Source organism: Salarias fasciatus, chromosome 9 (genome assembly GCF_902148845.1).
Source record: "Salarias fasciatus chromosome 9, fSalaFa1.1, whole genome shotgun sequence".
Lineage (NCBI taxonomy): Eukaryota > Metazoa > Chordata > Actinopteri > Blenniiformes > Blenniidae > Salarias > Salarias fasciatus.
Genome location: NC_043753.1, coordinates 14,934,199 through 14,949,191, shown reverse-complemented (window position 1 = coordinate 14,949,191; position 14,993 = coordinate 14,934,199). Strand labels below are relative to the sequence as shown.

Sequence of the window (14,993 nt, the reverse complement as noted above, 5' to 3'; positions counted from 1 at the left end):
TTCAGTGAGTCGAGTCAGAAAAGGACATTAAAACCAGATTTCCAGTTGAACACGGACCTGCTGGCCCTCACACGCTCGAACATTAACCAGGACCAGTTTTATGGAGACCCGAGCCACTTTCACACAGCGAGTTCCAATATTATGGTGAGTTTTCAGGGATTCATTAAGTGCCGAGCGGAGACCGCCTGGGGTGAGGTTTCTGCGCAGAAATCTGGCTTCCAGCAGCAAACGCACAGCGTTGGAGTCGCTCACGGCGTGTGGGTTCCGCTGCCGTTTCACCGGCTCGCGCAGAGATTCACAGAGGTGCCGATATGGAGTAAAAGCGCCAGTCTTCATCAAGAAACATTTGAAGCAAAAAGTGCATCGGTATGGGTTTTAAAATCAATTCATTTCAAAGACGAGCTCGACGTGGGGCAGCATGGTCCAGGCCTGAGACTGGCAGAGCCAGGAGATTCACGGCTCATTAAGACCACAGGAGTCCGATCAGATTCCAGCGGCTCGGTAAACATCTGGGACGACAAGAAACGCGACGCCCGACGAGGCCCTGCTGTCGGACCGCTGTGATGACAATGACGCCGTCATTCTTCCAGCCGCGCGGGTGTTTTCCCTGAGAGTTAAGTCAGATAGGCCGTCACCGGCGTGGATAGGAAGTACCTTCAACTTAACGCTCGACTTCACATTGGGGTTGCCACGACGACGTCGCAGCTGGTTTGAGTGGCGGGATTGTAAAACACCAATGGCTTCCCATTTCACAACATATCCCCTGTACAAAATTTAGCACTGAAAAAAAGTCAAATGGCTACACAAGTCAGAAACATTGTCTTAATTTTTTTTTGTTTTGTTTTAAACGAGCAGAAAGTTTAGTGCCACCCTTTAATTCCTATGTGCAGGGGGTTCTGGTTCTGATTGACTGAGCAGTGCTTGCAGAGTGGTTGTCAGAGGTTTTTTTTTGTTTTTTCGTTTGCAGACCCGATCGATACCATACTATCCACAAAATAATTCAAGGTTGAGCAGCAGCAATGAGAAATACATTCACATCCCAAACACTCTGCAGAAGGTTTTGTCCTTGAACACTGGAGAAAGAACAGACTGCATCCGTCTGTCGCTGGCTGAAGAGAACCCAAGTGGAGAGAGAGAGAGAGAGATAGAGAGAGGTTCTGGCTGCTGCAGGACAGAGAGTGAGTGTCCTACGGGCCAGATATGCAGACTGGGCGAGGAGAGTGGTGGATCCGGAGCGTCAGGCCTTGCCCGTTCTTACAGCTCGTCTCTCGCCTGCCGCATCACGAAGGTGTGCAGGCTCTCCAGGTCCCGGCCGCCGTGGTGCTCGTCGCCCTGCTCCCCGCCCCGGAACATGATCAGGGTGGGGTAACCTCGCACCTGCACGGACAGAGGAGTTCAGCAACGCAAGCTTTCGGCCCTCAAAACCTAATGAAGACATTCATTTTGATTTATTAAAAGAAGATAAAGAGATTAAAAAACACATGGAATCATACAGCTGTTAACATTTTTTAACAATACTGTAATGGGACGCAGTTCAACTTTTCCAAACTTCTCAGACATTTCCTTGTTACATAAAGTGTTTTGTACCTTCTCCAGTGTCCTCGGTCTATTCCTCACACTCATCTCCTGCCTGCTCCTCACACAGAGCATCATCCTCGCTGCGGCTCAGCCTTCGAATGTCGGGTTTAACACCGACCAGCCCAGTGTCTGTATCTGGCTTCAGCTCTCACTGCACGTTCTTTCTGAAACCTTTGTGTTTTTGTTGCGCAGAACCTGCCTGAATATTCTCAGAGCAATACGGTAGTTTTAAAGGGATGCAGCTGAAAAACAGACGACACAATCCAGGATGCTCTGTTTTGGTATTGATTTTATGTTAGCAGTATCACTTTATAGTAGGAATCTTCATCTTCCCACCTGTCAGCGTTAGATAATACCTTTGGATTTCCTCACGGTGACTGAAATTCCACCTACAGTCCAAGCCGATCGCCCGCCAGCAGTCCCTTTGGCCACGACGGCATTTAAACCTGCTTTAGGATTTCAGTCCGCAGCAGCTAATTAAAGTATGTGGCAGCTGTATTATTTTATGAGTGCGAGATAAACCAGCAGCTTACTTTTACTGCGTCCAGTATACCACACTTAATCTTGTGGAATAAAAAGCTGACAGAAGGAGCATGTGAGAGGGAGAGAGAGCGTCTGAGTGCAACATGTGCACTTTATGGGCATGTGCTGGTTCATTGTACGCAGCGTGGACGGCGTCCAAGTGTACTCACGGAGTACTTGTTGCAGAGCGTGCGCTCGACAGTGCAGTCCACTTTGGCAATCTTGACGTCAGTGAGACCGGGAAACTCCTTCTTGGAAAGATCCTCCCATGTTGGAGCGAGATTCTTACAGTGGCCGCACCTAGACGGCAGGATGAGCCCAGAGTGACGTCACTTCAGCTAGAAGGCACAATTCTCAGAGAAGACGGTTTAAAAACACAGAAAGCTGGTTTCTTTTTCATTTCTCCACACTCTGGTCTCATTTAATTTAAACTGTTAGCATCCACTCAAGCCTGAAAATGTCTGTTATAGCTCTCTGTCAATGGCTGTCAAAGTCTGAGCAGGCCTCCCTTATAAATAAAACTATTTTATTCAAAACATCTTCTGTATCAGTTACCGGTAATACTTATGAAATCAGTGTAACAAACTAAGAGTTAAGCTTTTTATTGCCCAATGACTGCAGCAGCTGTTAACAACATCTTATGTGGAAAAACATCAGGAAGTTGGGCAATCGACCAAAAAAAATTGTATTTAGTTATTCCATATTGGAATGACTTGCAGTAGCGACCTTAGTAAAAAAAGAGCATAACGTCATGACGTTAATGATCTTACCATGGAGCGTAAAATTTAATAAAGGTGAATCCCTTGGCTACCGTCTCGTCGAAGTTGGCCTCCGTTAGGAGCAACACGCTGGACTGCAGACAGAGAAATGCACAGATGCATGTTTAACGCATTCACTTAAAAAAAAATTGAAGAAGAAGAAGAAGAGAAAGATTTCACTACTGTTGACAGACTTCAAAATCAGGATTAACAAACAGGCAGAAAGTGGGCAGAAGCTGGGACGTGGTCACTGAGTTCTGCAGTAGAATTCTGGCATCAATCACCAGGAAATAGCTCTTCTTCCAAAAGTAGTAGTTATGCGGGCGCCAACATCATCTCTCTTTTATATGTGGAGTCCGTCTGTCCATTAAAAGAAACCAAATAGGGAAAACGATTCTGCCTCAAATTATTTTAGAAAAATGTTTAGGTTGGAATGCTGCATTCACATAATAAATGTTGGTGTACTAATATGACAACGTAAAATAAATAAATAAAAAAATATAAACTGAATTTGAATGCAGCAATATACAGGAAATGGAGAGAACAGCCTGTAAACGTTCCCTCATGAAAATGATCTCTTCTGTTTTCCCACCTTCTCTTCCTCTTTGGCCGGCTCTTCAGTGGGGATCTCGCTTGGTTTTTGCTCCTCGCTTGGCTCCTGCTCCTCCTCGGCTGCGGCTGTGGCCTTCAGCTGGTTGTCCACAAAGTCTTTGAAAGACTCCAGGTCTCGCTTCCCTTTGTACTGTTCAGTCTGTCAAAACGAACAAATGGGAGAATTATTAGTACAATGAAACCGGTCAGCTCCCCTTAGAATGAATGTCAGATGTGAAAAAAATAGATGTGATTTTGACAAAATGTTAATTTATTCCAGGCGTGCGCTCGTCAGAGTTCTGTCCTGCACGGCCAAATATCGACTCACGTCAGGCGTCACTTCGTACCTTTTGTCCGTTGTGGAAGAAGAGCAGCGTGGGATACCCCCGCACGCCGTTCTCGGAGCACACCTCATAGTGCTGAGTACAGTCCACCTACGTCACAGACACACGAACACGTCGTTAGTGGAAAGAAAGATAACTGCACACACTGATCTGTGAGGGGTTTGTTTAATAAGCTACTCTGTAAACAGACAGCTTAATGATATGATTAGCATCCTGCTCCGTCACACAGATAACAGCGCCGTGTCGGCATCTGCGTCTGGCAACACGAGTGTGCCGCAGGAGGAATCTTTATCCTGCTGAAAAAACCCCAGCCGAGGAAAGGGGGGAAACCAAAACACACTAAATGAAGCGATTCCCCCCCAAAAAAAAACTGCAGTGGGATTTGTGTTCTTTTATCTCGTGTTTGTTGCTCAACGCTCAAGGCTGAATAGGTGCTTTATCTTTGTACAAAGGCGACCGAAGTGTTTGTAAACAGCAGAGGGAGCGAGGAAGCTGGTGATTAACGAAATGACCATCATGAGCGTGTGACTGAGTCCATTTTTACTGGACTCGCTGACTTCGGCCTCAGCTCCCATTTTCCCACACTCATGTGTGACACTGGCTGGTGGCCCGCGAGGAGCAATGACCAGATCTGCTGTGCGAGCCTCTCACAGTTTACTACACTGTATACACTATTACTATGTGTACTAATTAAGGCAAAATTATGTCAATAGAGAAGATACTGCATTTTTCAATAACGGATTTAAGGGAAATGTCAATATATCATAAATTTCAATATGTCATCCAGCCCAATATCAAACTTTCTCAAACAGGGACGGGCGATTTGGGGAAAACGTCCTATCACGATTATTTTCAGTCAATATCAGCTTGTATTACGACGTAAAGCAATGATTCTTGGTCAATATTAAATGTTCCGGTTATAGGTTATATGTTCGGGTTGATATTTCAAGATATCATAAATCTTAAAGTACACACTGAATTTAAACAAGACATGTACCACTATACAGTGGTTTCAGATTAAAAACGCTCTCAATACCGGCTATTTGTATTGTCTGTCAAAGTCTCTTGACCATGTTTCACAGGTCTATTAAGGAGAAGCTATCTTGCGATAAATATATATATTTGTCATTTTATCACCCAGCCCGACTTACAGAGTTAAATCTGATCCATCAACCAAGTCACTATTTCTGCAAAATGAGATTAAAACCTACAGGACTGTGACCCTGCGCTCACCTTTCCTATCTTCACACTGTCAGAGTGCTCGAAGGCGGTGGCCAGCTGCTCCCAGGTGGGAGCCATGGCTTTGCAGTGTCCACACCACGGCGCAAAGAACTTCACAAAATGAGCACCTGGAAAAAAACAATGACGAAAATCCATATAAAGAGCACCAAAAAAATCAAACATGGAAGAAGTCATGCAGAGCGGAGCATATGAACAGTTACACACTTCACAGTGAGGCTGAAGGTTATGGGTTTTGGTTCTTGAGTGGATTAACGTAAAAATAATCTCACCACAGCCGGCTGTAAATGAAAATACACACCACCTACGGGTCTCATGCAACTAATTACACAACATTTATTGCAGCTCTGTTGCCAACATGTGAATTTGGGACCTATAAACACAGTTTTTTAAGCGCATAGGTCATATCCTGCCTTTTTCGTCTCCAAACAAGAAATGGTTTATTTTTCTTCAAAACCAAAACACTGGACTTCAGTGGGGCTTAAGAGCTGTAATTTCAACCAGACAATTATCGTGAGGGCTGCTTGTTTTCGGAGTCGTTGTCTACAAAAAAAAAAAAAAAAAAAAAATCCAGAACCGTGAGGCGACGGGAGACGAGGAGTTCGTGGTGAATGATGCTGTGGATCGTGAGCTGCTGAAATGTCAGTTATGTAAATGAGGGCGATGAGGTTTTTCCATTCTCTAACAAGGAGTCCAAACACGCTACTCAATGTGGGTGAAAACTGAAAGTACATTTAAAAGCTACAATGAAACTGAAATATATCTGTGATGGCAGGATGCAGCTGCAGAAATACACAAGAATAAACAGCCTTTTCTGTTAAACTGTCATTTCTCAGACTTGAACTTCACCTTTAGCTATGTGGGCCTTGAAGTTGAGGCCAGTGAGTTCATACATGCCCTGTTTAGGCTCAGGGGCTTTCGGGGGCTCTGGGTCACTCTGCGGCTCCTGAAAGGCAAATACCAAGAATTAACCCCATTCTTACAGAGCCGAGATAAATCATGAATAAAATAAATGAAGGACACTCACCTCAGGCTCCTCCTGGAGTGTCTTCAGCATCCAGGTCTCCAGAGACTGCAGATCTCTGGGCCCCTGGTACTTCACTGCTTCCTGCTCTGGCTTGAACAACTTCAGTCTACACCAAAAAAACACAAGCTGCATCAGAACACATTATGGTCACAAGCTAAAGTAATGACAAAAAAACAATCTTGCTGGTTCAAGGTTTCAACAATGGAAAATTTACAAAAAAACACTGTTAATGATTATCTGAAGACTGCTGAGTGTGCAGGTTCAGCACTAAGTCTGCAGCATCCAACATTAAGGAGGAAGTCATTAAGATCACGGCAGAATACTAAATGCAGGTCAGTGTGTCACTTCTGTCAACTTGTTTCACCTCAATACAACAGACGCTGCATCATAATCTACCATTCACCAATAAAATCCAACCATCTCAGCTCACCCGGTCATTACTGAAGGATGATAAAAAGAAGAAATGAGGCCAGCAGCGAGGCGTGACGGCGGTACTCACGTAGGGTAGCCTCGAACACCGTGCTCGTTGGAGCAGAACTTGGTGTCCTGGACACAGTCGACTTTCACCACATATGCCGGGGGATCGTCCATGCTGTTGTACTTGTCTGCCAGCTCGTTCCAGGCTGGCTGTAACCTCTGGCAATGACCGCACCTGAACACAACACCAGGCTTTTACTGTGAGTGGAGTGGAATCAGAGTCTTTCCATTTGTGAACCAAAATAAACATCATGTAGACCAGCTTGTGCAGTTTGAAAGTTCTTTTCAAGTTTAACAATACCAACCTATTCATGCACATCTTTGAGATCACTGTGTGGTCCAACAATAAGAGAACCTGCTCTACATGCAGTGTGATGGACGTTTTACGTTAAGGCATGATTTCAGATATCATTTCTTACTTGCAAACACATTAGCATCCCTCTTTTGCTTCATGTCAAACTATTATTTCTGCTAAAGTCAACAAGTGAACTTTGAATTTTTAGAACTCTTCCTATTTAGAAATTAAGATTTGACGGTTCATTTCTTTCATGAGCATACCAACAGATTACGGAATCCTTACAAAAGTTTTAATTACCAAACTGAAAACCTGAATCCACCAAATATTGATTTACTGCAATAAATGCAAACTTTACTTTTCTAATTCTGTGTGTTCTCACTGTGTGGAGCTATAACAAGAATCCCCCACTGGAAACAAAGGATCCACAGTCCATGTCAGGTATACTGATCTCAGCATTTCTTATGTTTTACGAGCCTTAGATGGGAGGACCATGCTGAGGCCCCCTTGGAAAAATATTTTACACATTACAGATTTGAATACAGGTGTTTTTCAGACCAATACTAACAAATGTCTTAATAAAACTAATGTGATGGAGTAGAGACCATTCAAGTTAATCACAAATCCAATCCAGTCAAAGTTAGACATGGGATCACTTAGCTTTGTGGACCTGCTCTAAGAGAATGCGGTCATAGATGTAAACAAGTTTCAGTACTGATTAAATATTTACATACAGCTTCACATCTTCAGGTGTATGCTTTCCTTCTTCCATCACCCTTGAAGGCATATTTGCATAAGCTTACTTCCAGGATATGGATTCTCAACTGTACTTTTAATGGAGTTAAACAACTGTTTATTTGTGGCACATTTAGATCTCGATGCATCTATCCTCAATGAGTCTGTTGTTCGCGCCTTTTTGAGTGTTTATTAACACACTTTGATCACAGGTATCAAAGTTATTATTCTCCATAGCACTGACCTGTGAACACAAAGTGACTCATCAGGTAACTATGACCTTTCCCGGAGCTGTCAGGACCTCGGAGAGGCCGCGGGCCCTGTTTTGGAAACCAGCGACATAGCCCTGCTCAATCAGTGCGTGCCACGTAAGCGCTCAGCTACAACTTTTAACTGTGACTGCGCTCTAATAAACAAGCGTCACAAACTGCATTAAAAAAAGCGCAAAATCCAAAACCAAGTTATGCATTGTCGTTGTCAGATTGTGAACTATTATTCCTGTGAGCAGGGCGGTTTGTTTAATAGTCTTTAACCTGCCAAGCCCCGCTAGTTAGCCGCTAAGCTAACCACACCGGCTGTCTACCAGGAATGACTGGGAGATCCTGCTAGCTTCCAAGCTAACTAGCTTGCATGCTAATTCGCCGGTTTGCTACAACCTCGCAGTTGCGGACAGACTTGCCTACTTTCACCGTTTATGTGAGACACTTAAAAGAAGCAAAGGTGACTGTCAGTCCGCTTACTTCACTTTGTGTGCAGGAACTTGGAAAGTGTTCACTCACCATGGGGCGAAGAACATGACAAAGTGGGGTGCAGTGGGCACCGCCTCGTTGAACATCTCCACTGTGTACGTGTGTTTGGCATGCTCATCCTCCTCCGCATCGGCGTCGCAAAACACGCCGGAAAACAGCAGCGACAAATAAATGAAACACAGCAAAAGGGGTGAGCAGTGCAGTTCAGAAGCCATGATGAAGCTCGGTGGATGAACACTGTCCCTGCTGGTGTGAAAAGGCCGACCCTCCGACGTACACGCCCCCCTGACAGCTTTACGGTGGATAATTTGAAGCTCTGGATGGGACTGCTCAGGCTCGAGATGGCTGCAGCTGCAGCTGCTGTGTTTTGTAGATCTGTTACAGCCCGCAGGCTATGTGCAGCTCCATACATCTTCACTGTGTCAAACAAGTGAGACTTTTAGGAGTTACGAAACCTCGTTTGATAGAAGCAACTTTACTTGATATGAATTTATATGCACGGTGACAGAAAAGAGTGAACAGTATTTCGATTAAATTATTTTTGATGCACAATTTTGATGTACTAATGCTTAAAAACTCTAATCGAAGATAGTTTTTTGATCAATGAAAAATTGAATGGATGTCAAAAGGATGCAGCTTTCTGCCATACAAACACATAACAAGCCACTCAAACTGTGGCTTATTAATTAATTGTTTCTGTCTTTAAGACTTTGTCACTTCAAATCCTCTCACAGTGATAATCTATATGCAACAAGAGGCCATCTTTGCTTTCATTTTTTTAACGCAAAAATGACATGTGAGAAGATAAGACAAGGGCATTGCAGAGCATATGATAGGAGTGAATGCACTGACCAGAGTTCCTTCAAAAGAGCAGAGGAGACTTCACTCAGAGTCTGTGATTCCCTAGCTGATTGGTTCAAGCACTCAAAGGTAAATCGCAAGCTTCATGTACCATTTGAATCTTGGAAAAAAAGTCTCTTTCATGTGAATTTTCCTTTTGTCAGATAAATATTGCATCTTCTCTGTCAAGAAGTCTTCCTAAACCAGATTGTCTTCATGCTGCCATAGCTCACAGTGAGCATACATGAAACTGAGTGGGGTTGTGTATCAGTCTGCAATAACTCTACTCAAGGTAAAAGGGAAGAAAACAGTGAGAGGTGCAATGTCCATTTCTTATAGACGGACTAGGCTCAACACACTCAACACAAAAAGGGATGAATGTGACATAAAATTTTTCGAATGTAAAATATGCTGAAGGAAAGCCAATTCAGTCATCCAGAAATATTAAATTAGCATATAATTTAGGAGACATTTAGGAAAGTTTGCTCACATCTGAGAGTGTAAGGGAAAAGCCAAATTGGCTAATTATAAATGATCCAATAGGTTCTGGTTGACTGCACAGTTTTGGCAGGCAGTCCGGGTTCCCCTCACACCTCAGGCGTTCTTCCTAGAACAAACCGGCTGCTCTTACATCACCCAGCGGCGTAAATCTATTAAGACATCCGTGAAAAGATGAAATATTAGGAAAACAGAGGAAAGAATAAAGTAACACACAGTTAGCATTCTAAATTAGCTTTTTTTTCTTTTTTTTTTTTTTTTTTTAACAAAATGTAGACATCACTCTTCAAGTGACACATCCCTGCTAGTTCAGGTGAAGTTCAGGTGGGCTGGTGGTTTTCCACACTTCATGGTCAGATATGAGTCAGAGTTGCCCCCTCATCACTGAAAATGATGCTTTAAAGTGAGAACCGTTAAGGCAAATATCATAAATCCAATTTATTATGCTAGATAAACAGTGCACGTCTCGTGGGAGCTGGAGCTTTTCCTTGTGCGCACATAAATCAGGCATCTATTCCCACGACAGGGGCTGTTTGTGTTTGTTCCCAGAACAGGAAGACGAACCTGCTGGCTTGTCAAATTGACAGCTGTGTGGGGAAAAAAAAATTTTTTTTCTTTTAATTCAGCCATGATTTCATGATACCAAACTGAGACAGACTTCATATTACCGGTATTTCTCCTCAATCACCTCCCTCTTTTTCCTTTAATCTGGACAACAGGAAGAGTGGGGAATGGAAAGGAAGAGGTTACAGCATGGAAACAGACAGAGGTGTCGCCTGGAGAGTCACCGCGGTGCCGTATAGAATTCTATTCCAGACCGTCACTCACAACCAACCAAGATTTTCTGAATAAGGTGGGTGAAAATGATCCTACCATGCACAGCTAGACTCTGAAGTTAGATATATATGTTTCAGACTGAAGTACACAGATGTGTGTGTGTGTCACGCTTCTGAGGCGGCTGAGATTGTCCCGTAGTTCCCAGGAAACCATTTGGAATTCCAGTGTTAACACACGCACACACGCGATTATTCAATCCGCAGGGAATACATCCATTCAAAGGAGAAGCAATATACATGTAAGAGACTCCCTCGCTGTGATAGACGACGCTCCATTGACCCCAACACCGATGAGAGGAGCTCTTTAACCCCTGACTGTAAAAAGTCAAACATGCTTTCTCTTTGAAGAACCTCAGGAAATGTCTTAGCTTTGGGCCGAGAGAAAAACAGGGTGAGGACATCTGCAGAAACCTGGATTTTTCTGGGGTCATGATTTGGAGACCAAGAGCTAAGTCGCATGAAAACCTGATTACCTGGGTTTGCTGGATGCAGAGGTGGCATAAAGAGCATAAAAGTGAAGAATAAATTTGTCATGGAACCTCGCAGGTGCTTCAGTGACCTTCTAGTGGATCCATCCAGTTGTGCAGGGCAGCGCCATGCGAGCAGCGGCTGCCGCCTCAGCTCTGACGAACAGACGCGGTCATGCAATCAGTCTTGTCTTCTCAATGTTGGCAACAAAGTGAAAGAGCGTATTTTCCAAGCTGTCAAGCAGTTTCCTTTAAAAAGTTCAGCAGTCACACCGTATTTAACACTGAGTGAACATACACACACAAGAGCTGCCTTCTTCAACGTTCTCCCTTCCCATCAAAGGCATTCTGGACTGTTATGACTACTCTAATCATGTTTCTGCTCCCATTTAATCCACTGTGCTGACGTGAAGGTGTCAGCGGAGAGAAAACTCCCTCACACTAAAGTTTATTTGGGCTATTATATAAAAAATGGCCTTGACATGAAATCACGACCAACGGTTTCTGCCACTCTCTCACATTCCAGCAAATGCTTTCCTGGTTAAAAACACAAATTCCTTTATAGGTAATTGGAGGCGAAAACTGATATATGTGGTTATTTTCCTTGACTCTTTGTGCCTGATAAATAACTTCTACACAAAGGTCAGACTCTCCCAGAGGGGATCTATTGTAACAATGACAAGCCAACAGCCACACGTAACCTCTTAATATCAACATGTCATATAGCTGCGGTCAATATGAGCAAATTACAACTGACACATGGATTTTACAGTTTGCCCGCTGAAGCAGAGGCCACATAGTTGCGGGTGTCTACTGGTTACCCATTGTTGATGTCTCGGCACCTTGCCAGGCCAACTATAGCATAGTCTGATCGGGAAAAGAGAGATGAATGGACTCCAGGGACCTGAGGACTTTCTGTTTGTTTTAATAATAGGCTGAAGTCAGGAGCTAAGAGTGCGAGAGTCAGCAGGGGGGAAACAGAGAACTGAGATTCAGTGAGTAGCAGAGAGATGCTTGGCCTTCTGGTGCCACAGCTTCACTTTGTTCTCAGGCCACTATATTCACACAATGAACAATAACACAACGCCGGGTGGCGAGAGATTTTTCTTTGAGATATGTTATTGTAAACATTATTGAAGAAGCACTTCAAATCAAAGGAGAATAACTCCGATCTTAAAACGCCTTAAAAACGTGAACCTTGATAGTTCCTGCTTTGGTAAATAATAACAATTACTAATGAGCTATAAATAATATTGAAGAAAATTAAATTCACTCAATATTTTCAAACACTTAAATTTTAAATAGTTTATTTTTTGGTTTAACAAACATAAATCAATCATTCTTATTTGAAAAATATGTTTTATTTTTTTCTACATGTGAAACAAAATGAGTTGGACAAATTAAAACAGGTTATTCATTGGTATAATAAATTCTGCTTAACTAAATGTATTGAACATAAATCCTAAACAAAATCCAATTAAAGGTGCTGTAGGCAGGATTCCGCATCTCCGCCATCTTGCTTAGGGTTACCTAAGCAAGATGGCGATTTGACCCATCTAAGATAGCGTTTTGAAACCCAGCACAGCCAATCCTGTCCTGTTTTCTCTGACATCACGCCCTGGCGCAAGTTAAGCCCCTCCCACAAGAACGTGCGACGAACGCCCCTCGACCAAACATGGTTAGAGCCTCATGGGCTCTTCTGATTGGTCAAAGATACCTGGAGCTGTCGAGATTCCTTTTCAGCCCAGAACAGAGACAGATGGAAACGCTGCGATAGTGTAATTATGCTACACTCCTAAAGGATTATCAATGGATACTCTAACATTTAATCCAAAGAAAACACAGAAAAATTAGCACTGACTAGCAAAATCCTGCCTACAGCAGCTTTAAGTTCAGTACTGTTTTTTCTAAGTTGGAGCAACTTAATTTCCCAAATATAACATCAAAACGTTTTAGCTCAGTGGACACATAAAGCCAACTTTCATCTAGACCAGACTGGTAGAACTGTGCCAGAGTAATCTTTAAATTTAAGTTTTTCATTGTTGTGGTGCAAAATATATGTGTTAAAACTGTCAGTATTTTAAACTACTAGTTAATAGGACAATTGCTATTGAAAATGACTAAAATCTCAACACAGAGCTGATTTTATTGAAACCTTCTTGTGCAAAATACAATGAAATGTCCAAAAGACTTCTCCTATAGCTGTTGAATTCTGCATGTTTTAACAAACTCACCCTGACAGCATGGTTTCGAGGCTAATGCTAGGTTAGTCTGTGTTGTGTGAACAAGTCGCAGGAATTTGTTTAAAAAAAAATAAGTTTTTTTTTTTTTTTTTTTTTTTTTTTTAAATCCTTGCTTGGTGGTTTGGCCAGCTTGGAGTCTCTTCCAGGCCGGTTTTGGCCCTCGGGCCTCATGGTTGACACTCCTGTTTATGCTCCATCAATGCCACTGGTTAAGCAGCTGGTTTGAAAACTCTTTCACTTGTTAAACAGTCACTTTAAATTGTGCTCTTAGTTTTTACTAGAATAAAACCGCATTACTACCAGTATGTTCTGGAGGCAAACTAATATTTATTCCAGGAAAAAGATGACAAAATGTGTGCAAAAAAAAAAATACTGAAATATACACAATTCGAACCCTTTTGGTTAAATTTGTGCATTTTATTCGTATATTTAAGTTGTTTTAAAGGGGACATATTATGCTTTTTTCACTTTGTGAAGAGTTTCTTATAACTCCTTTCTAACCCTAACCCTATGTGTAACCCTGATGACGTTCCAATTTGAAAATTGTCTGTTTCCTCCCTGTCTTGCTACACCACATTTTGTGAAAATGCCTGCTGAAACGGTCGAGTTTGAGTTTGGTCCGCTTGTCCTGAAATAAGCGGATTTAAGGGTGCTTTCACACCTACTAGTCCGCTAGAGTGGTTCGGTTCGGACATAAATTATTCATAAATGTTGCAGCTGTCAGCTGGTTCGGTTCGCATTCACACCACTTGTTTTTGCAGATGAACTATCCACTATGACCCTCCTGCCCCTTGGTGGCGCTGTTCACATAATAATGTGTTTTGGGTGGCGGAAGTGAACCCTGATTGGCCAGCATGTGTGACGTGATGTGCTGCGCGGCTTGCTACGGATGCCTCCGCCGACCAAAAAGCCTTCTCCACAACAGAGCGGACAAGACCGAGGCTGGTCAACTTTCACACCAGCAGCGGACCGCGCCGAGACCGCACCGAGACCACCTCCTCGAGGAGGTCTCGGTGCGGTTCTTTGTCCCGGACCAAAACTAACTGGTCTGCTTTCACACCAGCGCGTACGAACCGAACCTGCCGGAGTTGGGGACGCGAGTCCGCTTCAAGCGGACCAGATGCTGTAGGTGTGAAAGCACCCTCCTCCCGCTGACTGTGCCCCCACCGTGTGTGTGTGTGTGTGTGTTTTTGTGTGAGTGGGCGTGGACAGACGCGTTCATGTGCATAACGGGAAGCAGGCTCAGAAACAGCCTGTTCTGAAGAGGGCTCCTCAGAGCGACTTTTTAGAGCGCTGAAAGTCCGAACAAAGGATGAATTTGGAGCAAACAAACTTAAATACTATGTTTTTAGGCTTCTGAGACCTATATGACATGACTGAAAAATAGCATAATATGTCCCCTTTAAAGACTATTTCAGTGACATGCTGCAGTTACAGTGAACTATTTTCATATGAAATAAAAATAATGCGTTAGAGTGACTTATTGATGGAAGGATGAAACACGATGTGAGTCCAGAGCACCTGGAGAAAAACCCCTGCAGACATAGAAGAACATGGAAGCTCCTCACAGAAAGGCAAATCAAGCTTTATATAATGAATTATGGTCGTGTTTTATTTTCCAACTTTTGTTAAATGAATACATAACAGGAAATGAGATTTTCTGCTGTTTGATTTCCAATATCCAAGCATGAAACTGGAGATGAGTCATCTCCCATTTTTTTGTCTTCAGAGGTGTTGAATTTGATCGTTCCTACAACGCAGACGTGAACGATTCTGTATCGATACAGGCAAAAC

General features: G+C 43.1%; 1 protein-coding gene across 1 annotated transcript; it reads right to left on the bottom strand.

Annotated features, from left to right (window-relative positions):
• Positions 1-871: 871 nt before the first annotated feature.
• txndc5 (thioredoxin domain containing 5) lies at positions 872-8,579 on the bottom strand. The gene is made up of 10 exons (XM_030099696.1): positions 8,346-8,579; positions 6,559-6,711; positions 6,060-6,165; positions 5,882-5,978; positions 5,027-5,142; positions 3,797-3,883; positions 3,451-3,609; positions 2,871-2,953; positions 2,271-2,400; positions 872-1,377 (listed from the first exon to the last, which is right to left on the bottom strand). Exons 1-10 carry the CDS (start codon positions 8,528-8,530, stop codon positions 1,255-1,257), a joined length of 1,239 nt encoding a protein of 412 aa, XP_029955556.1. The 5' UTR covers positions 8,531-8,579; the 3' UTR covers positions 872-1,254.
• Between the last annotated feature and the right edge of the window lie 6,414 nt (positions 8,580-14,993).